Source organism: Ceratotherium simum, chromosome 16 (genome assembly GCF_057802395.1).
Source record: "Ceratotherium simum simum isolate JZ-2026a chromosome 16, ASM5780239v1, whole genome shotgun sequence".
In the NCBI taxonomy this organism is placed as follows: domain Eukaryota; kingdom Metazoa; phylum Chordata; class Mammalia; order Perissodactyla; family Rhinocerotidae; genus Ceratotherium; species Ceratotherium simum.
Window position 1 is genome coordinate 42,820,120 of NC_141915.1, and position 27,297 is coordinate 42,847,416.

General features: G+C 52.6%; 1 protein-coding gene across 1 annotated transcript; it reads left to right on the forward strand.

Moving 5' to 3' along the window:
- Window positions 1-21,401: 21,401 nt before the first annotated feature.
- Window positions 21,402-26,587, forward strand: NAGS (N-acetylglutamate synthase). Its single transcript, XM_004432541.3, has 7 exons — window positions 21,402-21,889; window positions 22,398-22,672; window positions 22,786-22,999; window positions 23,294-23,474; window positions 24,066-24,237; window positions 24,335-24,517; window positions 25,230-26,587. The coding sequence occupies exons 1-7, from the start codon at window positions 21,476-21,478 to the stop codon at window positions 25,381-25,383; spliced, it is 1,593 nt and encodes a 530-aa protein (XP_004432598.1). The 5' UTR covers window positions 21,402-21,475; the 3' UTR covers window positions 25,384-26,587.
- The last annotated feature ends 710 nt before the right edge of the window (window positions 26,588-27,297 follow it).

Sequence of the window (27,297 nt, forward strand, 5' to 3'; positions counted from 1 at the left end):
GTGGGGCTGGCTGCACAGAAACTGGGGTTCCGGGGGCCTCTCGTTGACACCCCCTTGCTCCAGGCCTTTTCACGTCTTTACAGGACACGGGGGGGTGCTGCCCCCAGCCGGAGGACACTGGCCTGAAGCCTGTTCTTTTTTTTTTTTTTTTTTTTTTTTTTTTTTCCCCCCAAAGCCCCAGTGGATAGCCGTGTGCCGTAGCTGCACATCCCTCTAGTTGCTGCACGTGGGACTCGGCCTCAGGATGAACGGAGAAGTGGTGCCTCGATGCGCACCCGGGATCCAAACCCGGGCCACCAGCATCGCAGCGCGCGCACTTAACCACCAAGCCACAGGGCCGGCCCAAGCCTGTTCTTTTTTTTTTTAATAATTTTATTTATTTATTTATTTATTTATTTCCCCAAAGCCCCGGTAGATAGTTGTATGTCATAGCTGCACATCCTTCTAGTTGCTGTATGTGGGACGCAGCCTCAGCATGGCCAGAGAAGCGGTGCATCGGTGCACGCCCGGGATCCGAACCCGGGCCACCAGCAGCGGAGCGCGCGCACTTAACCGCTAAGCCACGGGGCCGGCCCTAAAGCCTGTTCTGATGCGTACCCACCCGCTACAGGCGCTGCAGACCTGCTAGGTCCTCCGCATGAGGCAGAGGCATTCGTGGCCCTCCCCGCTTCCGTCCTCCTTTGCCCCTCTGTCCCCTTTCTCCTGCCTCCCCTCGGCCTGCTCTGCTCTGTCTCCTCTGCCCAGCTCCGGAGCCCCTTAAAACTGCAGCCCAGAGCCATCTCTGCCACTGCCACAGGAGTCTCCCCGCTTAAAGTCCCAGCTCCAGAATTAGGGCTATTCAGGAAAACCTCTTGAAACTGCTGTCTCAGAGCCTGAGGCTCCTAAAAACCACCACTAGCCAAGATGGAGATTTTCTCTACCACAAGAGTTCTTAAATGGGGTCCTTCAATGGGCTTCAGGGATCTGCGAACCCCTTGAAGTTGCATGGCAAAATCCGTGTGAAAGTACATCCTTCTGGGAAACAGCACCCATGGCTTCCGTCAATACTTAAAGCTCCCACCACCCTCTCCCCCAGATCGCCTCTCCTGCTGGCGGGGCTTGGCAGCATTGGCAGTGACACCCCAGATGCCCAGTTTGGGTCTGTGCCTCAGAGAGAAAGGCAACAAACTTCTGCACAGTACTTTGCTGGGTGTAAGTAACGCTCACATCCAATATTTTTATTTGCTCCTGCCACAACACTAAAGGTGGGAGGAATGCTATGTGTAGAGGTCATCCCCTCTCCCATTCCGTGGCTGGGTAGGGCCCCTCCCTGTGCTGCCCGCAGCATAGCCCTCAACACCCTACATCAGAAGGGCTGAGGTGTTTATCCATCTGCCCCCTGGACTGCGGGCACCTCGCGTGCAGTCCTTGACTTGTTCCTCTCCATCCTGGCCCCCAGCCCAGTGCCAGGCTGAGGAGAGCCTCAATAAATGTGTGTTGGGGCCGGCCCTGTGGCCTAAGTGGGTAAGTTCGGTGCCCTCTGCTTCGGCAGCCCGGGGTTCGCAGGTTTGGATCCCAGGTGTGGATCTACACCATTCATGGGCAGCCATGCTGTGGTGGTGACCCACATACAAAATAGAGGAAGACTGGCACAGATGTTAGCTCAGGGTGAATCTTCCTCAAGCAAAAAGAGGAAGATTGGCAACAGATGTTAGCTCAGGGCCAATCTTCCTCAGCAAAAAAATAAACAAATAAAAAATGTGTATTGGATGAAGACATGAATGAGTCCTCACTTCACAAGGATGCAAGACACAAAGAGGTAAGGTGACTTGCCTTACCTGAGGTCACATAATCTTGACCTGCTGGGCCTGGGCCCCTGGCACAGGCTTGGCTCCCTGGCCCTGGGCAGGTGGGGTAGGGTGGGATGTGCTCTCTGGCTCTTCCTGGTTGCCCCAATATCTACTCTCCCTTCATCGTGAGTCAGATAACTCCTGACTTAGCTGACACCTGGGCATCCTGAATAAAAAAGCATAGTCCCAGCCTCCCTTGCAATTAGTTACGTATATATGACTAAGTTCTGGCCATTGAATTACAAGTGGTGTTATAATTTCCAGGAAGTGTCTTTAAAGGGACTTTAAGACACCATAACGTCATGGGTTTTTTTCTGCTTCTCCTCTTTCCTGTTTGCTAGAAGAAGACCTAACGGCTGGAGCTCAAGCAGCCATATTGGACCATGAGGCAAGGGACACATCTTAGGCAGCCAAAGCGAAAAGCCTGAAGGACCCTGGGTCCCTGATAATTCACTGCCACACCAGCCCTGGGCTGCCAGTCTCTGGACTTTTTACATGAGAGAACAAAACCTGTGTGTTTATGGCAGTCATTCTCAAAGTGTAGTTTCCAGATCAACAGCAACAGCATCACCTGGCAACTTGTTAGAAAGATACATTCTCAAGCCCCATCCTAGACCTACTGAATCAGAATCTGGGGTGGGGCCCAGCAATCTGTGTTTTAACAAGCCCTCCCGTGATTCCGAGGCACGCTCAAGTTTGAGAACCATTGGTTTAAGGCATTGCTCATTTGTGTCTTTCTTCACTCGAGGCTGAACCTAACACCAACTGATAAAACCTCGAAGGGGAAACAAGGCTTCTAGACAAGGACGGCACTTGCCTATACAGCATCTTTGTGGAAAACAATTTAAAGCACCCCTTCCTCTAACAACGACAACAAAATTAATATATTTGAATATACTTGTACAACCTGAGCAACCAGAAGCAGGCCAGCCTGGGGGAAACGAGAATGTGGGCATCTAGATAAGGCCCAGGAATGGGGGGGAGCGTGGGGGGAGGGAACAGCAGGACAGAGAGAGTTTAATCAGTGGCATAGAGCTTAAAGTCATCCAAATGGTAGCTCTATCGATGTTAAAAAAAAAAAAAACATTTTCGGGGCCCGCCCGGTGGCGTCGCGGTTAAGTGCGCGCACTCCGCTTCAGCAGCCTGGGGTTCGCAGGTTCGAATCCCGGGCGCGCACCGATGCACCGCTTGTCAAGCCATGCTGTGGTGGCGTCCCATATAAAGTAGGGGAAGATGGGCACGGATGTTAGCCCAGGGTCAGTCTTCCTCAGCAAAAAAGGGAGGATTGGCAAGGGATGTTAGCTCAGGGCTAATCTTCCTCACCAAAAAAAAAAATTTTTTTTTCAACTCTTTACCAGAGAATAGCATGCATACATTAACGTGCACAAATTATAACTGTTCAGCTCGATGGGTTTTCACAAACTAAACACTCCAGTGTAACCAGCACCCAGCAAAAGAAACAGAGCACCTTACCAGCCCCCTAGAAGTCCTCCCAGTGCCCCTTTCCCATCACTTTCCTGCGAGGGGGATCACTGACCCCCACTCCTGACATATCGGCGGAACCACAGGGTGAGTCCTCTTTCACACCCAGCTTCTTCTGCTCAACAAAGTATTTGTGAAATTCATCTGTGTTGTTGTGTGTAGCTGCTCATTCTCATCTCTACGTGATATTCTGTTGTGTGAACGTGTCACAATTTATTTATCTGTTCTACTGTCGACGGGAATTTGGGTAGTTTCAGGTGTGGCAATATTATGAACACTGAGGCTGTGAACGTTCTTGGAAGGGTCTTTCGGTGAATATGTGTACACGTTTCTGTTGAGTATATATACCTAGGGGTGGGATGCTGGGGTATAAGGTGGGGATATGTTAAGCTTTAGTAGGTATCGCCAAACAGTTTCCCAAAGTGGTTGTACCAATTTACACTCCCACCAGCAGTGTATGAGAGTTCTTGTTCCTCCACATCCCTGTCAACACTTGGTATTGTCTGTCTTTGCATTTTAGCCTTCCTGGTGGATGTGTAGTGGTATCTTATTGTGGTTTTAATTTGCATTTGCCTGATGACTAATCAAGTTGAGCTTCTTTCTTGGATATCTTCTTTTGTGAATTGCCTTTTCAAGCCTTTAACTCATTTTTATATTGAACTGTCTACCTTTTTCTTACTGATTTGTAAAAGTTCTTATATATTTTGGGTATGACTTCTTTACAAGTATCTTCTTCCACTCCATGGCTTACCTTTCCACTCTCTTAGTGGTCTGATCAACACAGTCCAATGCATCAATTTCCATAAACATTTTAAATCAGCAGCCAGAGAACATATACATTCTCTTAGGACTTGGATGAAATAGTCACTACATAGACAGACCCCCCAGCTCTGTCCACCTTTGCCTGGGAGATCTCTCCAGAGCCCCAGAGGACGGCAGTCCTAGCCACATGCACACTTGGACCCACATTCTCACCCATGCACATCACCTCTGAATCTGAATGCCAGGTCAACACTAATTGGCAAGCACCCCCACTTCAGAGTGGGGGGGCTGAGAATCATATCCCAGAGTGGCAGGCTGTTGGGAAAAGCCAGAAGACTCTGGAGCACAGTGTGGATGGGGTGAAACCTCTTGCATGTGTGTGAGCCAGTGAGTGTCTTTTCCCATGCATATACGTGGCCCTGGGTGCCTGTGTGGGATTCTGTAGGAGAGGGCTCCCCTACTGCTCTAGGACTTGATGGGGAGCTCACTGCAGGCTCGAATACACTACCCTACGTCTATGATGTGAACGGTGCCCCTGAGATGCAATGCTCTTATGCAGTACACAACGTGAACACTAGCACTTGGCGGCCTTGCTTTCAGGCAGGAGTCAGGCAAAACCAGAGAAAGTGTAGCCAAAGTGTAGCAGAAGCAGGAGTACTAGGGAAAACAAGCATATTTAGGCCTGTAGCAGGAAGAGACATGACTGGACAGGACTGGACAAGCTGACGGAATGTCAGTGAGGCTTCTGCTTGAAGCTGGGCCAAGCTGGATTCTGTGCTGAACTAGGTGTCTGGTCCTGAGGCCTATGACCAGTCTGTGTCCGGCAGGCTTCCCTGGTCTGGGGCAGCTGCCGATTTCGTCCTAGATAAGACGGTTTCTCCCTCAGACAGCCTTTGGCAAGGGGTGTCCTAAGGAGAAGGAGGAGGGTGGTGGCCTCCAGCAGCGTGTTGAGGTCCTGAAGGCAGCTGGGAGTGGAAGACAGGGGCCCAAGGAGGGACTTGGGGGCAGAGCTGACAGCCCTGGGATGAAGGAGGCAGTGCGCAGGCGGGGGTTGCCTTCCGGGGGCTCTCTGAACCCATCCACTGCCTGATGCAGCCCCAGCTCTGGGGCCTGCTCAGTGTCCCAGAGACCCAGCCCCGCCCAGACACAGGCAGTCTGAGCCGCTCAGTTCTGGGAATGCAGAGGTCTGGGTGCCTGTCCCCAGGGGGAGGGAGAGGAGGCTGGTTAGGGAGCAGTGGACAGAGGTCCAGGAGCAGAGGAAGCAGGGCCTGGCTGGAGGGGGCACGGCAGGTATGAGAGCTGTGCCCTGGGGGCTCACACATGGCAGGAAGAGCCCCTCAGATACCCAAGGACACCCACGGCCACACCCCCACAAGTTCCTGCACCGGACTCTGACACTCAGGGACCTAGCCGCTGCACAGTGACACCCTCAGACCCACAGGCCCACAGGCCACTCAGGGACCTGACAACACCCCACCGGCTCACCCCCCCAGGCCGCCCCCCCCCGCGCCCCTCCACACACTTTCCCACCCCCCACCCCATACGGTGCCCCTGTGGCCAGTGACAGCAGTCGCACCCCCCTCCCAGAGTCCCCCACCAGGTGCTAGCCCGGGCCCAAGCGTCCCCAGGCCCAGCGAGCGGCAGGTGTTTGTGCAGCTAAGTGGTGTCTGTGTACAGAGCAGGGAGCTTATCTCCCGCAAACACAGCCCGCCGCCCGCCGGAACCGCCGCTTATCCGGCCATCGCTGATAAGGACCGGAGGAGCCGAGGGGACCGCCACTCCCCGGCACCCCACCCCGAGGCCGATCGCCCCGTGGATCCAGAGAAATGATGGGTCGCTGTTAGTGGGGCCCCAACCCGGCGGAGCCTTCCCAGGGCCCTCCTCCGCGGCTGCCCACCCCTGCCCAGTCAGCCCAGGGCTGGACTGCGGCCACCAGCCCTAACTGCCCCATGGACGCCTGTCTGTCCCGGCCTCCTTCTCCTGCGGTCGTCTACACAGCCAGGGACCTCGGTCTGCATCTGGATTCCCAACCGATGGGAGCAGGAGGCTCGTCAGGAATTCCTAAACACGACAACCACCACCACTGCCCCTAATAACATCTAATTTGACCGAGGCTTAACCGGGGCGCAGGCCTGCCTGAGGAGCAATCCTATCATCAGATCTCATTTTCCCAACAATTTCCCAATAATTCAGGGAGGGAGGCACTGTTATCATCCCCATCGTACAGAGATGGAAAATACTTACTTAAGGAGGTTGAAAACCTGAGCACATGGATTTGAACCTGGCGCTGTCTGAACCCAGAGTTGGCACTGCCCTCCTCCTAAGACACTAGCAGGTTAGACCAGCCTCCTCTGTTTACCAGTGAGGAAACTGAGGTACGGCCGGCCGGGGAGGCAGGTCCCAGGCAGGCCTCTGTGCTGCCACTTCTGTGCCCTGCCCCCTGCACCTGGGTGTCCAGAACGGAGTGGGCTCTGAGGTTACTGAAATTGATTGTCTTAAGTCTAGACCTGGGCCTGGCAGATCGTTAAGTCCCGATTTTGCTCCTAATTAAATCCTGTCTGGTTGATATGAGGTGGTGAAACCAGGCGTGACTTCGTTTATTTCTCTTCCAAACTTGCAGAAAGGTTATACAACTTTTATAATGAAAAAGACAAGGCCCTTCTAAATACAAAAACAAAAGAAATATAAAGAAAATTTTTATAAATTGGACTACTTTAAAATTTAATGCTTTTTTTTTTTTTGCTGAGGAAGACTGGCTCTGAGCTAACATCTATTGCCAATCCTCCTCCTTTTATTTCCCCAAAGCCCCAGTAGATAGTTGTATGGCATAGCTGCACATCCTTCTAGTTGCTGTATGTGGGACGCGGCCTCAGCATGGCCGGAGAAGCGGTGCGTCGGTGCGCACCTGGGATCCGAACCCGGGCTGCCGGTATCAGAGCGCGCGCGCTTAACCACTAAGCCACCGGGCTGGCCCTAATGCTTTTCTATACAAGAAAAAACTAAAATAAAAAGCAGGCCTCAAAATTAAGAAAACATCTTCACAACATACAACCAAAGAAGCATTAAGATCTAGAACATATGAAGAGCACCTACAAATCAATAAGAAAATGAGAGAGACCCCATATTAAAAAGTGAGCAAGGGGGCCGCCCCCGTGGCCTAGCGGTTAAATGCATGCACTCCGCTGCTGGCGGCCCGGGTTCGGATGCCAGACGTGCACCAACGCACCACTTGTCAGGCCATGCTGTGGCGGCGTCCCATATAAAGTGGAGGAAGATGGGCACAGATGTTAGCTCAGGGCCAGTGTTCCTCACAAAAGAAAAAAAAAATGAGCACAATTCACAAATGACTAATAAATGTGAAAAATACTTATTGAATGTCACTATTAATCAAAGAAACACAAATTAAAACAAAGAGATACTTTGTTTCAATTAAAAAGTTTTTGGCAATGATTTTTTTAAATGATTGACACCTAGTGCTGCCCAGGCCGTGGCAAGCCCGTTCGCAAACACTAGAGATGAGACTGTAAGAGAACTTTCAGAAGGCTGGAGTGACGTGTGTCTACCCTTTAATCCAGGGTCTCCATTTCTGTGAATGTAACCAGTGGATATATCCAGAGATAAACGCAAGGATACTCATCGAGACAGTGATTAACAATAGCACACACACAAAAGGGGAAACAACACAAATTTCCAGAATGCCCAACACCAAGTAAATTATAGTTTATATGAAAGATGTACTATTTTAATGGAGCCAGTAAAAGTCATGTTCTACAAAAATGTTAAGTGATATGGAAATATTTATGATATAGGCTCACTCACATGGGAAAATAGCAGAGTAAAAATACAGAATGATTCCAAATCTGTAAAAAATATAAATGTCTACACATAGGAAGAAATCCGGTATATTCTATACATAAAAATGTTAAGAGTAGTTATCTCTTGGGATGGGACTACAGGTGATTTTTTTTCTTTACATTTCTCTGTAATTTTTATAGTTTATGATGAACATTTATTACTTTTATTTTTTATTATTTTGTGTGTGTGTGAGGAAGATCAGCCCTGAGCTAACATCTGCCAATCCTCCTCTTTTTGCTGAGGAAGACCGGCCCTGGGCTAACATCCATGCCCATCTTCCTCCACTTTATACGGGACTCCGCCACAGCATGGCTTGACAAGCAGTGCATTGGCGCGCGCCCGAGATCCGAGCCGGCGAACCCCGTGCCGCCGCAGCAGAGTGCACACACTTAACCACTTGTGCCACCGGGCCAGCCCTACTTTTATAATTAGAAAAATTTTAATTCAGAAAATTAAAAACAAAAAAAATGAGAACAAAAATGTACAATCCATAAAGCATCGTTTCCTCCATCTTTTTGGCACTCTACCTGGGCCAGGGAACCATGTTATTGAAGTTTACTCAGGGGTGGGAGACCCCACTTGCTTCTCTATGGGGCCCCCAGACTTCCTGAAAGCTGTCCTCAGACTGGCCCGCCCATAGGGACCTCCACCTCAGCCCACAGGTGTCTCAACAGGAACTCCAGCTGCTACCATCCCCTTCTTTCCTGCCTCCCTTCTGCGAGGCAGGGGTTTCTTCTGTCCACCAGCCCCCTGTCACCTCTCCCCCCATGTTGTCATAAGGCCTTAATGTCTCCCACCACCACCTTACTGCCTCAGTGCCAAAGCATGGCCCCCTCTCCCCACCCCCTCCAGCCTCTGCCAGGAATGAGGGCCTGAGGAGGGACCAGAGCCCAGAGGGGCTGTGGTCTCAGCAGGGAAAAAGTGGAGAGCAGGCTCAGTGCCTGGGAGAGCAGGGAGGAGCAGAGACTCAGAATTCACCAGGATTAGGCAACGGAGTGGGGACACCCCCTTGGCCCATAGAGAGGTAAGTGTGCAGGTCTTTCTCCCCCGAAGACACATGCCCAAGTGTATCTCCAGGAGGAATGGCGTTTGGGGGTCTGAGGAGGAGACTAGGTGCCCACTGCTCCCCACGGTCCACCCCAGGACTGGGCAGCACGGTTCCCTGCGCCCTGTGCACCCTGAGTTTCTGTAGCCTTGCAGTCTAAGGGAAAGGATCATTTGAAGACTGTGGCACCACATAGGCCTACACTGGAATTCCAGTTCAACAACCACTGCTTTTCAGCAAGCCACTTTGCCTCTCTGAGCCTTGGTTTCCTCATCTGTAAACGAGAATAAGAATAATACATTTGCAAGGTCATTGTAAGGACCGGAGATAATGGATGAAAAACAGAGCAGGTGTCAATTACACCCTACCTGAGGCTGTTACGCCTGCCCCAGGACTCAACCACAGGCCACTGTCAGGGCAACCTGCGTGTTCCTGCCCCTCTGCCCGGTCACCTGCACCTGCTCGCACGCGGATTCTCTTGCCCAGCCGCCACAAACTGTTTTTTGAATCCCAGCTCCACATGTGTTTGCTGCATGCTGGGCACACTGCTAAGCATTTTACATTTAATTCCCATAGCAATCCTACGAGGTCTGTGTTATTAGCTCTGTTCTATTGATAAGGAAACTGAGGCTCAGAGAGGTTAAGCAACTTGCCCCAGGTCCCACAGCAGGTAAATGGCAATACCAGGGCTGAAGCTCAAGCCAGTCTGGCCCTGAACGGAGCTCTTTCCTCTGTTTCAGGCTGCCTCAAGCAAGGAGCCAGATGCCAGCACATTCCTCAGGCCGGTATCCATTCATCCCCTGGCGGTCAGCACAGATGTGGGTGACTGACGCCCTGAAGCCATGTCTCTATTACTGATATTCCCAGACCGGGTAGAGTGCTCCCCTCCTCTGCCCTTATTAACTGCTCCAGGAGCCTCCTGAGAAAAATCCAACCTCCCTCTGCCCCCACCCCTACTGCTTTCTGGCTTAATTACTTCTCCTCCTGGCTGTAATGAACGTCTCTGAGCCCCTGAGACAGGAAACTTCATCAGGAGCAGCCACTCCGTGACTCAGCCCTGCTTCCCCCAGCCGTGTCCCCTTGGGCCCAGACAGAGGCCCAGCCCCTACCCCTGTCTCCCACCCAGCCCCAGCTTCAGCCTCAGAGGGCGTCTGTGGTGGGAAACCCCCGGCCCCTCAGCCTCCCTGCAAGATGGAATGCAGACCTGAAAACCAGACCATGAGGGGTCTGCCCCAGATTGGGGGTTCAGATCCTCAGCCCCTCGTCCAGCAATCTGCCCACAGGCATTGGAGCAGACAGCTCAGAGTGGCAGCTCCTCCTGGCTTCCCACATGCCCACAGCCCTGGGGGGTCAGCACGTTCTTTCCTTTCATTCATTCACCCAGTATCCCCTGAGCACCTGCTCTGTGCCTGTCCCTGCTCCAGGCACTGGGAACACCACAGGGAGCGAGACAGACAAGGGGCATGTCCTCCAGGAGCTCACGGTCCAGCAGGAACACAGCCCAAAACAAGTGAACAGACAGATCAACAAAGTTACTTATAAGGAAGGGGAAAGTGGGAGCTGAGATAGAGTGAGAGCTGGGGTAGCAGGGGACGGACAGGGAGAGATGGCACACACACCTCCATCCCATCCTGCTCAATCCCTATGCTGGAAGTCCTTACAGCAGTCTGCTCTGCATCTCTCATACTTCAAGGCCAACATGGTCTTAATGGATCATCACCTCCAATCACCCAGGGCTTCAGCCACACACCCACCCCACCCATCACCTAAAACAACCCACAGGGAGGAGAGAGGTTGAGCAGCGGGAGCCCCAGAGCCACCAGGTCAGGAAGGAGGGCAGCAGAATGAAGACAGAGTTCCCCTCAGCTTCCCAACCTCCCCTCTCTGCCTCTCCACCCTTTCACTGGGGTCCCTTATCCCCCCACCAGTCACCCAAAACATTTCCAGGTCGATTAAAGAGTTAAATGTAAAAATAGATCGAACCATAGAAAACCAGGAAGAAATAGCACCATCAGACCTCTTGAGGGAAGAGATCTTTAGGAGCGTAAAAGCACTGGAAGAAACCACAGAGAGAAAGGTCAACAGCCTCGCCCACGTAAGCATTAAATGTGTGTGCATGTCGTAAAAATGTAACTGACATTACAGATCAGACCACCTCTCTTTGCCAGGCTGCCTCCTAATTTGTCCTAGATTCAGCTCCAAAAGGAACTTTCGCTGACCACCCCCACCCCTCACCTCACCCGTTCTGGGTTGGCTGTCACCTTTGAATGCTCCCTGGTCCCCCGGCTGCCCGACCCTCTATCAAAGCATAGATGAAACTGTGTTGTGAATGTTCGTTTCTACTCTGATCCTCATGGTCTGTGGGCACCTTGACATTTTATTGTGTTTATAATCTCCATGCCCAGCACACAGAGAGACTTTACACAGAGTAGAGCTCAATAACTTTCCTTTTTAGTGGGTATCTGTTACATTTTCCAGTTATCTAGCTTTTTAAAAAATTGTAGTAAAATATACAAAAAAATTTCCATCTTAATTTTTTGAGGAACTGCCATTACTGTTTCCATAGCTCTACTATTTTTCATCGCCACTAACGGCACACAAACTTTCCAATTTCTCCACATCCTCGCCAACACTTGTTATTTTCTGGTGTTTTGACTGTAGCCATCCTAATGGGTGTGAGGCGGCATCTCATTGTTGCTCTGATTTGCATTTCCCAATAACTATTTTTTAAATGAAAGAGTCAACAGACTGAGAAAAATCCATATGGCAGATATGACAAAGGGTTAATATCTTTTATTTCTAAACTGAAGATACAAATCTCTAAGGAAAACAGTAGGATCCCCAAAAGATAAATGGACATGAACAGACAACTCCAAAAGAGGAAAAACAACTAGCAAGCAACCATAAGAACAAATAGCTAGCATCGCTGGTAACAAAAAAGGCGAAACAGGAAACCATGTTTTACCCAGTAAGATTTCAAAACTGAAAAAAAAACAAAAAAAACAAGATAAAACTCACTGCTGGCAAGACTGCAGGGAAATAGACATACTGGCTCACCATGGCTGATGAGAGTATACACTGAGACAACTCTTTTGTTTTTTTGTGTGTGTGAGGAAGATCACCCCTGAGCTAACATCCATGCCAATCCTCCTCTTTTTGCTGAGGAAGACTGGCCCTGGGCTAACATCTGTGCCCATCTTCCTCCACTTTATATGGGACGCTGCCACAGCATGGCTTGACAAGCGGTGCCTCAGTGTGCGCCCAGGATCCGAACCAGGGCCACCAGCAGCGGAGCGCGCGCACTTAACCGCTATGCCACGGGGCCGGCCCCAGGGACAACCCTTTTGAAAAGCAACTTCCAAGACTCAAGAGCATTAAAAATATTCATGCCCTTTAACCCAGCAATTCAGTTGCTGGGCACTTACTGAAATAAACTCAATTCAGAGATATAAGCACAAAAATGTATACCATAGTTTATTTATAATAGTAAAGACTTGGAAGCATCGTAAATATGTAATAATAGCATATTCAATATTAAATTTTGAAATATTCCTACAGTGGAACATTATGCAGTCACCCAAAAGGTGACTATGAAGTTTATGAGATGAGAAACTGTTTAGGATTTAATGTTAAGCGGGAAAAGCAGGATATAAAATGTTACCTGCAATAAGATCTCAACTAGGGGGAAAAAAATAAGGATTTTTATATAAAATATATGAAGGATTTTATATAAAACTATGTGGCAGACTGGTGGAAGCTGTCTCTGGCTGATGGACCTGTAGGTGACTCCTCTTTTCTTCATTTTGCTTCACTATGCTTCCACTCTCCACAACATACCTCTCCCCAAACAAATAATATCATTAAAACCTTCTACAAACTTTGATCAGATACCCCCTCTTCTGAATATTTATCCTTAAAAAAATCATTCAACAATGTGAGGAAAAATTTTATGCGTAAAGTGCTGATTACAACGTTGCTTATAATCACATATAAATTGTATGCAAATCAAGTGTTTAATAATAGAAAATTGAAAATAATAATAATAGAAAATTGATTAAATAAACGAGGAATTTTATCCTGGTTGAAATCTTAGGCAATCACTAAAAGGCACAGTTAGGAAGTGTTACAGGTTGAACTGTGTCCCCCATGAAGATATGTTGAAGTCGTAACCCCCAGTACCTCAGAATGTGCCTTTATTTGGATATAGGCTTATTGCAGACATAATTAGTTAAGATGAGGTCACACTGGAGTAGAGTGGCACTTAATCCAACATAACTGGTGTCTTTATAAGAAGAGGAGACACACACAGGGAGAAGACAGCCATGTGACCACAGAAGCAGAGACTGGAGAGTCATATCTACAAGCTAGAGAATGCCAAGGATTGCCAGCAAACACCAAAATCCAGAATAGACAAGGAAGGATTCTCCCCTACAGATTTCAGAGAGAGCATGTGCCTGCTGATACCTTGATCTTGGACTTCTAGCCTCCAGAACTGTGAGATAATACATTTCTCCTATTTTAAGCCACTCAATTTGTGGTACTTCCTTTGGGCAGCCCTAGGAAACAAATACAGGAAGTAATATGAAAAATGTTTATGACATCCTGATAAGTGAAAAATCAGGAAAATTAATTATGTGTACACAAGAACACAGCCATGTTAAAAAAAAAAAAAAAAAAGGTGTATAAAAAGAGCTTGGAAGGAAATAGACCAAAAGCAAATAGCAGCAGTATTCCTAGGCTAAGCAGGTTTTGCTTAGTCAGTTTTCAGTAACTTTCCTAAATTACTTTTACAATGAAAAAAAGGTTTTTTTGTTTTTTGTTTTTTGTTTTTTTAAGTATATCCTGGGGCCGGACCGGGTGCGCAAGTGGTTAAGTGCGGGAGCTCCGCTGCAGCAGCCCCGGGTTCGCTGGTTCCTATCCCCGGGCACACACCGACGCACTGCTTGGCAAGCCATGCTGTGGCGGCATCCCATATAAAGTGGAGGAAGATAGGCACGGATGTTGTGTTAGCCCAGGGCCAGTCTTCCTCAGCAAAAAAAAAAAGGAGGATTGGCGGGTGTTAGCTCAGGGCTGATCTTCCTCACAAAAAAAAAAAGTATATCCTAATTGTAACCACCCGCTCCTCTTTCCATTCCCTCTGTCAGGCCCCTGGTCTGTCTGCCTGGCATCCACTGCCCCCACCACCACTCCCACCCCATCCCCCAATCCATTCCTTATCGTCCAAGAGCCCAGCTGGGATCAGGTCACTCTGCTCCTCAAAATCCTGCAGTGGCTCCCCGGGGTCTCCTTAACCCGCACCCACACCACGGGCCTCAACCTCCCCTCGGCTTTGCCCTTCCCCTCCGCTTTCCCCGCCGCACCGCACTAACAGTCAAGTCAGCGAACACTGGTACTTGCCCTGGCGGTTCTCAGTCTGAGCCGCAACAACAACCGTAAGGTAGGGAGGGAAGCGAGCTTTCTCCCTGAGAAGGACCCCTACAGTGGGAGTGAAAGTCCTGCTCCAAGCCCGCCCCAGCCCAGTCTATGAGGAGGGGACTCGAACCTGCATGTTCTGACCCCAGATCAAGGCAAGGACTGTGTCCTATCCCAGCGTCCACTCGCCCCACACTCTGACCTCTACACGGGGGGCGTCCATTAACGTGTTCCCAGTGAGGATGCCCGAGTCCCCTCCTCCCACCTTTGCCCCAAATAAAACCTCCTACTCCCCTCAACGCCTTTGCCCCGTCTCCCCCTTTAGGCTGCACCCTCACTCCCCCACCCGCAGGCTGAGTTTTCATGGGAGAGGGTTGGGGTATCCGGATCCGAGAGAGGCGCGCGAAGGTGGGGTGGCTCTGGCAGGGCGTTGCTTGGGGGTAGGGGGTGGCCAGAGACAGGGAGGATGGGCAGTAAGCCAGGGCACGAGGGGACCAGGAGTCGACCCCCAGATCCACTGCCCAGGGCCCGTTCCCACTCGCCCCCGGCGCAGATCACTTTATTTCGCAGATTTTAGCGCTGCAGACGGATCCGGACGCGGCCAGTCGGGGACTCACCCGGACCTGGTACCGTGTGGCCGGTCAGGCATCGCCCCCTAGTGGCAATAATGTGTAATTACAACCTGCAGGCTCACAGTGGAATCAGCGTCCTTACCCACCGCGGACAGGACCGGTAGTTTGGGGTGTGAACCTGTGCCCTGAGTTCCCTGAGTCCGGGAGGCTGACTATTCATCCTTAGGACAGTTTCCTGAGCCCTGGTACCCCACAATCCCTTACCTACACATTAACCTCACCTTGGGACATGCATATATTACAATGAGCCATATGAAATTTGCTTTAGTTGACAATTTTTAACATAAAAACACACTAAAGCATACAAAAGCCACACATGAACTCTTCCCCACACCTCACCCTCACACACACAGACACACAACACCTCTACACGCTCCTCCCTCCTCTAGGGAGTACATAGATGGATATCCTTCAGGGAGCTTTCAGCCAAGGGACACAGAAGTACCACCTAGCTCTATACGACCTCAACTGTGCGTCCCACACACACTCCAACCCCATGACCTTAACTGTGAGTCCCACACACGCCCCAAGCCCCGCACAGCCATAAATATTGACACGGGACAGGACACTCCTCAGTCCAGCTCCGCCCCAGCATCTTCACCTCTCCCTCTCCACCTCCACCTTGGCCTCAAACTCACTACGGACATCCCCATATGGAAAGGCCACCTCTCTTGACCTCTAGGGACCAGTCCACATCTCTGTTCCACTACTTTTTGGACTTTAATGCACATAGAATCCCCTGGGGATCTCGTTAAAATGCAGATTCTCATTCAGTAGGCCTCGAGTGGGCCCGCAATTCTGCATTTCTGACCAGCTCCCAGGGATGCCATGGACCACTCTTTGAGTAATGACACTCTGCTTTCTCCAGCCACAGTTTCCCCACGGGTTCCATGCTATGGTCTCATCCCAGGCCTCTTCCCAACCCTCTGCCACCTGGCTTCCCCATCCTAGCTCCCCACCGCCCCAGTGAAATGGAAAAGTCCCTGATGAGTGAAGCCAATGGCCTTTTCTCAGGCTTTGAGGCATCTACACTGTGGGCTGCCCCTTCCTTTTTGAAGCATCTCCACCTGTGGATTCTGAGTGACTCCTTGTGGGCCTCCTACACTCGGCCCCTCCAACCTCTCCGTTGTGGGCTCTTCTTTCTAGAGCCCCTCCCTGGCAGCTCATGCCTGCGCTCAGGGGCTTCGTCTACCACCTCTCCAGGGCCTCTCCATCCTGACCTCTCTCCTGAGCTCCAGGCCCCTCTTCTGGTTGTCTGCAGGAAGCTCTACCTGTGCCCTGAAAGCACCCTACCTCCACCTGTCTAAAACCAGCCTCCTAGGATTTCTGTAATAACAGTAACGTCTACTTCATGGTGTTATTGTGAGAATTAAATAGGTTAATACATATCACATGCTTGGAACAGTACCTGAGGAAGGGTTTGCTATTACTATCTTCAAGACAGTAGCCTTTCCTAAGTGCCCCTGATCCCCAGAGATTGTAAACTGAAGAAAGACCCTTCCTATCATAGGGTTGTGGACAAATTCTTCTCTCTCTCTCTCTCTCTCTCTGTTTTCTTCTAATCATCTCAGACAGAAGGTCTCTATCAGATGCTAACCTATCTCCGACATCTCTTACACGGCTGATAATCTCTTCCCTTTAGGAAACTCCAGGGCAGCATCCTGAGAGTAGGGAGCCCCCTGCTGGACAAGAGGCTCATGGCATGCTCAGAACTGAAAATCGTACCGAAGACTTCTTCCTCTCTACTTTGAACCATGTATCTGTGAAGTATTTACTATTTCACCTATTTATGCCTTGGAAGAAAACTATGCCTGGAAGAAGCAAACTAGCTTTTGTTGAGTTTTTACATTATGTAAGATTGGGAACTTTCACATTTGGGAATTCATTGAATCTTTTTTATTTTGAAGATGTCCAAACGTACATAAAGGTCCAGAGAGAGTGTAATGAATCCTCTGCACCCATCATCAACAAGTGTCAACAATTATCAACTCCTAACTCACGGCCAGTCTTGTTGCATCTGTTCCTCCACCCCCTTTCTCCAGTCCAGGGTTATGCTGAAGCAAATTCAAGGCTTCTTATCATTTCATCTATAAATATTCAGTATATATACTAAAAGATATGGAATATTTATAAAAACATAGACAATCATTATCGCACCTGAACTTTGAGTAGATCAAATATCCTTTGTGCTCAAATTTCCCCAATTGTCTAATTTTTTATGGTTTGTTTGAATCAGAATCCAAATAAGGATTAAAAGAGACTTTAAAAATACATCTTTCAGGACCGGCCCTGTGGTGTAGCGGTTAAGTGCAGGTGCTCTGCTGCATCCGCCCAGGTTCGGATCCCAGGCGCGCACTGAGGCACCGCTTGTCAAGCCACGCTGTGGCGGCGTCCCATGTAAAGTGGAGGAAAATGGGCACGGATGTTAGCCCAGGGCTGATCTTCCTCAGTAAAAAAGAGGAGGATTGGTGACAGATGTTAGCTCAGGGCTAATCTTCCTCACAAAAAAAATAATAATAAAAATACATCTTTTAATCTGTATGCTCACCCTTCCCTCTCCTACTCTTTTCCTTGCAATTTATTTGTTGAAGAAACCAGGTTGTTTGTCTTATAAGGTTTCTGTGGTCTGTGGTCTAGATTTTGCTGATTGCGCGCCCACAGAGAAATTTTCCTCTTCACCACAAGGAAATGAGATTAAGTTTTATTCTCTTTCCTCTGTTTTACAGGGAGAAAACTGAGGCTTGGAGAAGTTAAATGCCCTGCCCTAACCTTGCAGCCCAGGAAGTGGTAGAGCCCAGGCCTCCTGACTTCCAGCCAGGAAAAATAGGACTGCATCCTCAGAGCACCCAGTTCAATGCCTAGCACATAGTGCTCAAAAAAGCTGTGGGGTTTTTTCTCAAAAAAGACACCATTCTGGCATGTGAATGAGTGTGGCCGTGTGCCTCTGCATGTGGATAGATGGGTATGGTCTCGAGGGGGTGTGTCTGCTTCTAACTCTGTATGTTTTGTGTGTGTGTGTGTGTACATGAGTCTGTGTACATTTGTCCCTGTAGTTGTCAGTGACTATAGCTGGGTGTATATTTGTGTGTTCTCGGTATCTTTCCATGCATGTATGTGTGTTCCTATGTATGACACAGCCGCTGAGAGAGCCTCTGTAAACACACACAATTCTGTGTGCAAACGTATGTCTGAGAGGACCTGTGCCTCTGTGCACCTGTGTGTCTACACACGTGTATCTGTATGTTACATGAAAGTCTGTGTGACTATGGATGGTGTGGGTCTCAACGTTGTGTGCTCTGTGTATCTCTGTACACCTGGGTATCTGTGTGCATCTCAGTGGATGGGGTGGGTCTCTACATTTGTGTACTCTGTGTATCTGTGTGTGTTTCCCTTCAGGTGCTGTGATTGGGACTGTCAGCTGTCAGCCCTGGCTGCTCACCTGCCCAGCTTGCTGTCACCTCCATGCCCACCTATACTGAGTGGCAGCCAAGGAGGGCTCTAATGGGAGGGACAGCCTTGGCCCTTCCAATCAGCTCTGCTCAGGGCTGAGGGCCCTGTTGAGGGGAGGTGCCTGGAGGGGTTGGAAGGTTGTGTCTGCTCCCAGCATCGTCAAGACCCAAGGCCTGGTGAAAAGCCAGGAGCTCAATTCTGGACACATTGACAACAGGCTTTGCTCTGAAAAACAAAACAATATCCAGCTTCAGAAGGGAAAAGAAGAAAATTTGAGCTGGAACCACAGACCAACAATGATCCTGTAGACCTTCAGCTCAGAGGAGTGGGGGGTCAGGTAGGGGTGTTGACCCCAAACACCCACACTCATCTCCTCCAGAAAGCAGAGCCAGTTCCCCAACCAGAGGCTGGCCTTCCCCCAGGGAGAGGCAGTAGGGACACAGTGGCCCTAGGGTCACTGGGCTTGGAGTTAATCATCTACTCGGGGTATCCCCAGGCCCCATTGGCTGCCTGGGACACGGCCCTCTGGGCTAAAACCCAAAGAAGCGGGAAGCAGGTCCACAGCCAGTGTCTGTCCCACCAGCCCGGGATAAATGAGGCTGATGCTGTTGGCTACTGAAATGAGTGGGCTCTCAGGAAACCCCCAGCCTGAGGAGGGATACATCAGCTCTGCCCTCAGGGAGCCCCAGTCTGAAGGGAGAGGCCATCCTTGCCCTCACAGGGGCCCCGAGTTGGCAGAAGGCAGGGGTCAGCCACAGCTGGGGAGAAAGGACCTGGAAGGGCATGCATTTGGGTTGGAAGGAGTGATGAGAGGCCAGGGCAGAGGCAGAGACCAGAGCAGCAACAGCAGGAGAGGCGGAGAAGGGGGAATCCTGAGCCGAGAGGGCCAGGGAGTGTGCGTGCTCTGAGGAGGGGCATGGACGGAGAGACCGGGCAGGGGAAGCACATTTGAGGTTGGGGGCTCTGAGGCCAGAGGGGAGGAAAACGATTATGCCCCCAGGGGCTAGGACCACCTCCTTTGGTGGATTCTGGGAAGTGTATGGGGGAAGGGGGCAGCAGTAAAGAGGGAAGAGAAAGAAGACCCTGGAGGTGGCCCCACACTTGTACTCCCCCTACAGGGGGTACAGACCCTCCATGCCATGGCTTCACTGCCTGTTGGAATCCAGGATTTCGAAGTAGGAAAATGGAAAAGTCAATGGAGGAGGTCACAAAGGTCAGCTCCCCCCTCCCCCTGCCAGGAGTCTCCCGCCTGGAACAGCACGTGCACGAGCTGTACCTGAATGCCCAAGTGTTCCTGTGTGCATGTATGTGTTGGCGGGGGATCCTAGGAAGGGGTCAGTGCACTCATCCAGCATCCTCTGGGATACACAGGAGAGAAGCAGCTCAGGCCACTGCTCCCTATTCAGGCGGAGCCCCTAGAGTCCTGGTTTCTAGCAGGGAGGGCAAGGAGGGGGGTGGGCAGCAGGGAGCTGCGCATAAGGAAAAAAAGAGCAGGGGTAGGAATTTAGGATACCTAAGATCTGGCCATGATACTAACAAGCTCTGTGACCTCTGCCACGTCACCGCCCCTCTACCCTTGGTTTCGTCCTCTATAACAACAGAGGGCGGGATTCCATCAGAGCGCACCCCAGTGTAGGGTATGTACAGCTAAGAGCACATGGGTGCTTTTAGGCAGCATACGGATACAGTATTAAGTAACAGTGAATCACATCCTGTGAGAGTTTTCAAGTCCCTTTCAAATATTGCTTAAGAAGATGGATCTGGAGCAGAACTGCTTTGCTTCAAAGACCAGCTCCACTGCTTACAAGCTGAACGACCTTGGCCCGCACATATTTCTGTCTCAATTTCCTCATCTATAAAATGGGCATAATGATAACACCTATTCTGGAGTCATTGTGAGGATTAAATGAGTTGCTATTTGTGAAGTACTTTGCGCAGTGCCTGGCATTCTACATGTATCAGCTATTATTCTACCCAGGAGTAAGCCTCACAGGGTGCTAGGGTATCTTTAATATCTGTACTTACTAAACTCTGTCACCAAGAGAGCAGGCACCACTATCTAGCTGGGATTCAATAACATTTTGTTCTTGCTTTATTCTTAAGGCTTTCTTCTATTTATGACCTGTGATACTGGCCTTCTAGTTACAATCGTGACATGGATTAATTTTAAATTTAAAACATTTCAAGAGGGGCCAGCCCAGTGGCGTAGTGGTTAAGCTCGAGCGCTCTGTTCTGGCGGCCCAGGGTTCACAGGTTCGAATCCCCGGCCCAGACGTACACACTGCTCATCAAGCCATGCTGTGGCAGGTGCCCGGCATATACAGTAGAGGAAGATGGGCACAGATGTTAGCTCAGGGCCACTCTTCCTCATCAAAAAAACTTCAAAGAAAGACTTTACTACTACTAAGGGGTGATTTGAGGATATGACAGAATTCTTCAAGGTGGTACCCAGTGGCTGGAGTTTGGCAAACTCTGGTAGTCTCATGATTCCGATCTTCTCTGAGTTCAGACTGCAGGACAAAGGCCTCCCGCCCTCCAGCAGGAATGGTACTCCTCTAGCCTCCTTCACTCTTCCTCCGCCTCTCCTTCCAGTCTCCTTCCTCAGTCAAGCAGTAACTGCCACCTGCTCTCCCCTCTTGCCCTGGTCATACTCCCCTTTAATTAACCAAGACCCCGCAGACCGCCAACCCCACCCCTGCGTCCCCTGAGCCCTTCCTGGAACTGGCCTTACCAGCAGATTAAAGACGCCCCGCCACCCTTGATCTAGGTCTCGTGGCCCTCGCTACTGGGTTCCGTCCCCCCCAGGGGCGGGGGATCCTGTCGGCCCCGCCCTCTGACCCATGGCCTGACCCTCCTCAACCGCTCCCAGAGGCGACTCCGCGCCCCCTGTGCGCGCCCCGCCCCGGCTGGTCCAGCCCGGCCCCGCGGCAGGTTAAGAGCCTCCCCAGAGCCCGCAGCTTCGGACAGATGGTCACTCGTGGGGGGGCGAGCGGGTTTGGTTGGTTGTCATGGCGACAGCGCAGTTGGCCTGGGCCCTACGGGCTACTGCAGGCGGGAGGCTGCGCGGCCCCCGAGGCACTGGGGGAGCCCGGAGGCTGAGCGGCAGCGCGCGGCGGCGGGCGACCAGGAGCGCCAGCCCGGGGCGCCGGCTCAGCACGGCCTGGGCACCGGCCCAGCCCGCACGAGAGGAGACCGAGGGCGCGGAGAAGGACGACCACCCGCCTGCAGCGGAGAAGCCGTCGTGGACGCCACCCCCTGCGCCCCCCGAACCTCCCGGGCCCGCGGCCGGCCGCTCGCTCTTGCAGCGGGACATCCAAGCCTTCTTGAACCAGTGCGGGGCCAGCCTGGGCGAGGCGCGCCACTGGCTCACGCAGTTCCAGACCTGCCACCGCTTCGCTAACAAGCCCTTCGCCGTCGTCGAGGTGAGCGTCGGCCATGTCACAGCGAGGGGATGAGGGTTGTGTGGCGACATGTCGCCAGGCACGGCAGGACGGGCCGCGGACACTGCGCAGCGGAACAGGGAAGGGGCACGACGGAGCCAAGATGGGTGCCCGGGACTGGGCGAGGCTGCGTGCTCTTCCAAGTCTCGCGCCCAGCCCGGGTGAGGAGCGTAGGGACCCTAACCTGCCGAGTGTGATGCGCTTGAGAAGTACCCCACCATAAGTGCAGTTAGGCGTTCAGATGGCAAGTGGGGAACCTGGACAGGAGCCACCTGCGTCACTCCTCCCCCCAGGGTGTTCTAGAGTCCAAGGTCGCAGGGAGGAGCCGAGGGAGGAACACTAGTGTGAGATAAGGGGATGACAAGACCCAGTGGGGCAAAGGGCGGAGCAGGTAGGCTCCTGTGGCCGGAAATGGGACCTGACAGCTCCTGGACAGGGTAGGGGCCCCGAGGGCCCGTGTCGCACCTCCTGAGCACTCACTCCTCCGCAGGTGGACGAGGAGGTAATCAAGTGCCCGCCGTCCGCATCCAGCCTGGCCTTCGCCCTGGCCTTCCTGCACCGCATGGACATGAAGCCGCTGGTGGTCCTGGGGCTGCCCGCTCCCACGGCGCCCTCGGGCTGTCTTTCCTTCTGGGAGGCCAAGGCACAGCTTGCCCAGAGCTGCAAGGTGCTGGTGGACGCGCTGCGGCACAACGCCGTCACTGCCGTGCCTTTTTTTGGAGGCGGGTCGGTGCTGGGCGCCGCTGAGCCAGCCCCTCATGCCAGGTTAGTGCTGGCCCTGCAGTCCCCGGCGTCCTGAGAACTCGCTACTGTGCCCGTCCTGCCCCAGCCCGGCGGGCCTGCAGAGAGCCCTCTTGAGCACCACGTCTGGCCCACAGCTATGGCGGCGTTGTCTCGGTGGAGACCGACCTGCTACAGTGGTGCCTGGAGTCGGGCAGCATCCCAATCCTGTGCCCCATCGGGGAGACGGCTGCGCGCCGCTCCGTGCTCCTCGACTCGCTAGAGGTGACCGCGGCGCTGGCCAAGGCACTGCAGCCCACCAAAATCATCTTCCTCAATAACACAGGCGGCCTGCGCGACAGCAGTCACAAGGTGTGTCCCCTCCTTTCGGGCTCCACTCCCCGCGACTCGGGGCCTGGCTGAGCTCCTCTTTTGCGCTCCCTGTACGCCTCCCTGACGGGCCCTAGAGTCACTCTCAAGCCGGGTGGGTCGGGGATGGAGTGTCAGGGAGGAGCTCAGCCTGTGGTGCCCACATCTCAGCCTTCCCTGGCCGAGGAGTCCGGGAGGAAGTAAGGGTAAAGGGGTCAGTGAGGAGGGGTCCCTGGGGCAGGCGCGCAGTCCATGGTCGGCTGTGGGCCGGAGGCTCACCCCTCGCTCCGCACGCAGGTCCTGAGTAACGTGAACCTGCCCGCCGATCTGGACCTGGTGACCAACGCCGAGTGGGTGAGCACCAAGGAACGGCAGCAGATGCGGCTCATCGTGGACGTGCTCAGCCGCCTACCCCACCACTCCTCGGCCGTCATCACCGCCGCCAGCACGCTGCTCACCGAGCTCTTCAGCAACAAGGGTGAGGGCCGGGGCCGGGGTTTGGGGGGGCGGGAAGGGCGTGAGGGGGCGGTGCTGCGTTCTGGGAGTGAGCACTGGCGCGCCCAGGTGTGGATGAGCAGGAGAAGCGGCTTCCCCGCCAGTAAGGAAGCCGAAGGGGGACGCCACAGCAAAGGCTTGCACCTCGGTCGAAACCTGGTGAGCAAGGAGGTGGATCGGACTGGGCTGGAACTTGGGTGGAACTAGACAGATGGGCGGGACTTGGGGGAGCGGAACAAAGTGGAATGGACAGGGCTAGCAGAGGTGGGCGAGATTTGGATGGGTGGGCGGGACCAGGGGCGGGGAGAGAGGATTTCGGGAGATAGGGGAGGTAGGTGGGACTACATGCGGTGGGCGGAACTTGAGGGACAAACTGCCTGGGAAAAGCGAGTGAAAATCACATACAAATCTACGCAGACTACAGAAAGCCTTTCATTGTGGAGATCTCCCAAAAAGAGTAGTTGTCCCGCCAGCCCCAGTCCTCTCTGGAACCCACCAGGCCGCGCAAACGGAGGAGTGGATGGGTCCTGGCTCTCGGGCTAAACTAACCCCTCCTCCTCCATCCCACCCCCAGGGTCCGGGACCCTGTTCAAGAACGTCGAGCGGATGCTGCGAGTGCGCAGCCTGGACAGCCTGGACCAGGGCCGCCTAGTGAACCTGGTCAACGCCAGCTTCGGCAAGAAGCTCCGGGATGACTACTTGGCCTCGCTGCGCCCACGGCTGCACTCTGTCTACTACTCGGAGGGGTGAGCCTGCCGCCCCAGAGAGCAGGGACGGAGGGAAGGAGCCGGGCGGCGCAGGGCCAAGGAGAGGTCCCAGCCTGCCTCTCCCCCGCTGTGCCAGGTACAACGCGGCCGCCATTCTGACCACGGAGCCCGTACTGGGGGGCACCCAGTATCTAGACAAGTTTGTGGTGAGCTCCAGCCGCCAAGGCCAAGGCTCCGGCCAGATGTTGTGGGAGTGCCTGCGGCGGGACCAGCAGACGCTTTTCTGGCGCTCGCGGGTCACCAACCCCATCAATCCGTGGTAGGCCCCGCCCTCCTCCTCCTCTCCAGCTCTTGCCAGCCACGTAACCGGGGTCCAACAGCCAAGAAAGTTGGGCTTCCCCTTCTTTCATTAGCCTTCCTTCCCCACTCAGTGTGGCCCGACAATCCCCAGGGAGCCGGCCACACATGGAGCCTGAGCTTTCCCCAGAGGCAGAGCACTTAACCCCCTCTGCCCTGCTGCGACGGATTCCTTGAAGACACTCCTCACTTGCCGTGCAGTCTGCCTTTCCCAGGGTCCCAAAAAATCCTGACCCTTCAGGCTCTATTCCAGGCCCAGTCGCCAAGCTCTCAGCCCAGGCCTATTGCATCTCCAGCAGAACACTCCCTCCTCTCATTCCTTCTGCAACTATCCCTTCACCCCCGACTATCCTGCTCTGTGGGCACTAAGAGGTGAACAAGAACCCCTCCACTGGCTGCACAGCCAAAGCAGTGTGGAGAGAGCAAGAAACGTCCTCACTCTAACCTTCCTAGCTGTGTGACTCCGGCAAGTTACCTAACTTCTCTGAGCCTTAGCTGCTTCTCTGTGAAGAGCATAACGACACCAGGCTCTTGGCTCCTGCTGTGAGGGTAAAATCAGATAACCAGCAGCAGGTCCTGCAAGGTGTCTGGCATGTAGTAGGTCCTCAATAAATGAACCAGTGAGTAGCGAGCACTGGCCTTGCCCTAAAAGTCCTGTCGCCCCCTGCCACCAGGTACTTCAAACACAGCGATGGCAGCTTCTCCAACAAGCAGTGGATCTTCTTCTGGTTTGGCCTGGCCGATATCCGGGACTCTTATGAGCTGGTCAACCATGCCAAGGGGCTACCGGACTCCTTCTGCAAGCCAGCCTCTGACCCAGGCAGCTGATGCTCACCACTGGCCCTGCAGGCCCTGGAACAGCCAGGGTGGACCAAAAGCCATGCCTGCCAGAGGTGACCCCAGGCAGCCACAGGCTGGACCAGGCTTGTTGGCTGAGTGATCTGCAGAGGAGGCAGCTCCTACTCTACTCTGCCCAGAGGGGTCGCCCAAGTGGGGACAAGCACAGGAAGGAGAAGGGCCTGCCCCAGACCCCTACTTGCTCCAAAGCCACAACCAGGTAGACAGACGGCCTTCAGTTTTCAGTCTAGGGATTTGAGGGGAGGAGGGCTTGCCTTCAAGGGCTCTACTCAGGGCTAACCTTAAGGGTGGGCCAGTTCCTGTGGCCTCTGTGCTATTTTGAGGCTCCTTTTCCCAAAATATCACCCCTGTCTGCCTGATATACCGCCACTCATTTTAATTCCTTTGGGTCTTGCAACTTATCAGGAGGCCTTGATTAAAACACAAATACTTGTCTGCGGGTCAGCTCACGCTTGAAAGGAAATTAGCAGTGACCCTCTGGGAGCAAGATCTGGAGGGCTGGGGAGCCAGGGGACTCCTAGAGGGGAAGAGAGGAGCTAAATGAGTTGGAGGACCCAGGATGAATGCCACCAACATCTCCCTCATCTGGCTGTCAGCAGCCCCCAGAGGAGCTCCTTTCCCCCAAAGTTAGGAAACATCCTAGGGCCGGCCCCGTAGCTTAGCGGTTAAGTGCGCGCGCTCCGCTGCTGGTGGCCCGGGTTCGGATCCCGGGCGTGCACCGACGCACCGCTTCTCCGGCCATGCTGAGGCCGCGTCCCACATACAGCAACTAGAAGGACGTGCAGCTATGACATACAACTATCTACTGGGGCTTTGGGGGAAAAAATAAATAAATAAATAAAATTATTAGGAAACATCCTCCATTCCACAGACCAGACCGGCAGCAGCCCCAGCTCCCTTTGCAGGCAGGGCTCAGAGCCCAGCGCAGCCCTGGATGTCTTCCCCTAGGCCCCACTGCAGGTTGTGTCTCCATCTCTGCAGGAGCAGAACACCTCAGACGGGCAGGAGTCCAAAGCCAGAGATTTCACTTGACATTTTTGACCCCCGCAATGTGCTAGGCACTATGCTGGCTGCTTGTGCTCCTTTCTGTCAGGAGGTGCATGGACAAGTAGGGAGAGGGTCAATTAAGAGACTACCATGGGGCTGGCCCCGTGGGGTAGCAGTTAAGTGCGTGCGCTCCGCTGCTGGCAGCCCGGGTTCAGATCCTGGGCACGCACCGACGCACCGCTTGTCAGGCCATGCTGTGGCAGCATCCCACATAAAATGGAGGAAGATCAGCACGGATGTTAGCTCAGGGCTAGTCTTCCTCAGCAAAAGGAGGAGGATTGGCATGGATGTTAGCTCAGGGCTGATCTTCCTCAAAAAAAAAAAAAAAGAGACTACCATGGCATCAGGGGCTGTGATAGAACCAAACCCCAAGAGCAGCCTTATCTTCCCTCAGGGGAGGGGTGGTGTTGAGTATACATGTGGGCATGGGCATTGGACAGACCTGACCTGGAATCCATCTCTGTGGCTGGATTTGCTGTGTGGCTTGAGGCAAACTACTTACCTTCTCTGAGCTTCCATTTTCTCACCTGTAAAATGTAAAATCCTCAGCCTTATAGTGGACACAATGTTAGTTCGCTCCCTCTAGTTGCCGTCACCCAAGATTTCTTCAAAAAGAGCTGGCACCAAATAGGGAGGAAAAGACAAGCTACAAGAGGGATTGAGGTGAGAGGTCAAAAGCATATACTACAGGGAGGATTAGGAGATGCTTGAAAAGAGAGCCAAAGGACTGTGGGGACTCTCAGAACAGGGGAAAGATCACAAGAGGACCAAGGTAGGGCTTAACCAGATATGGCCTTTTAAGAAACCCAAGATTAATCCCAGCCAATAGCCAAGTGC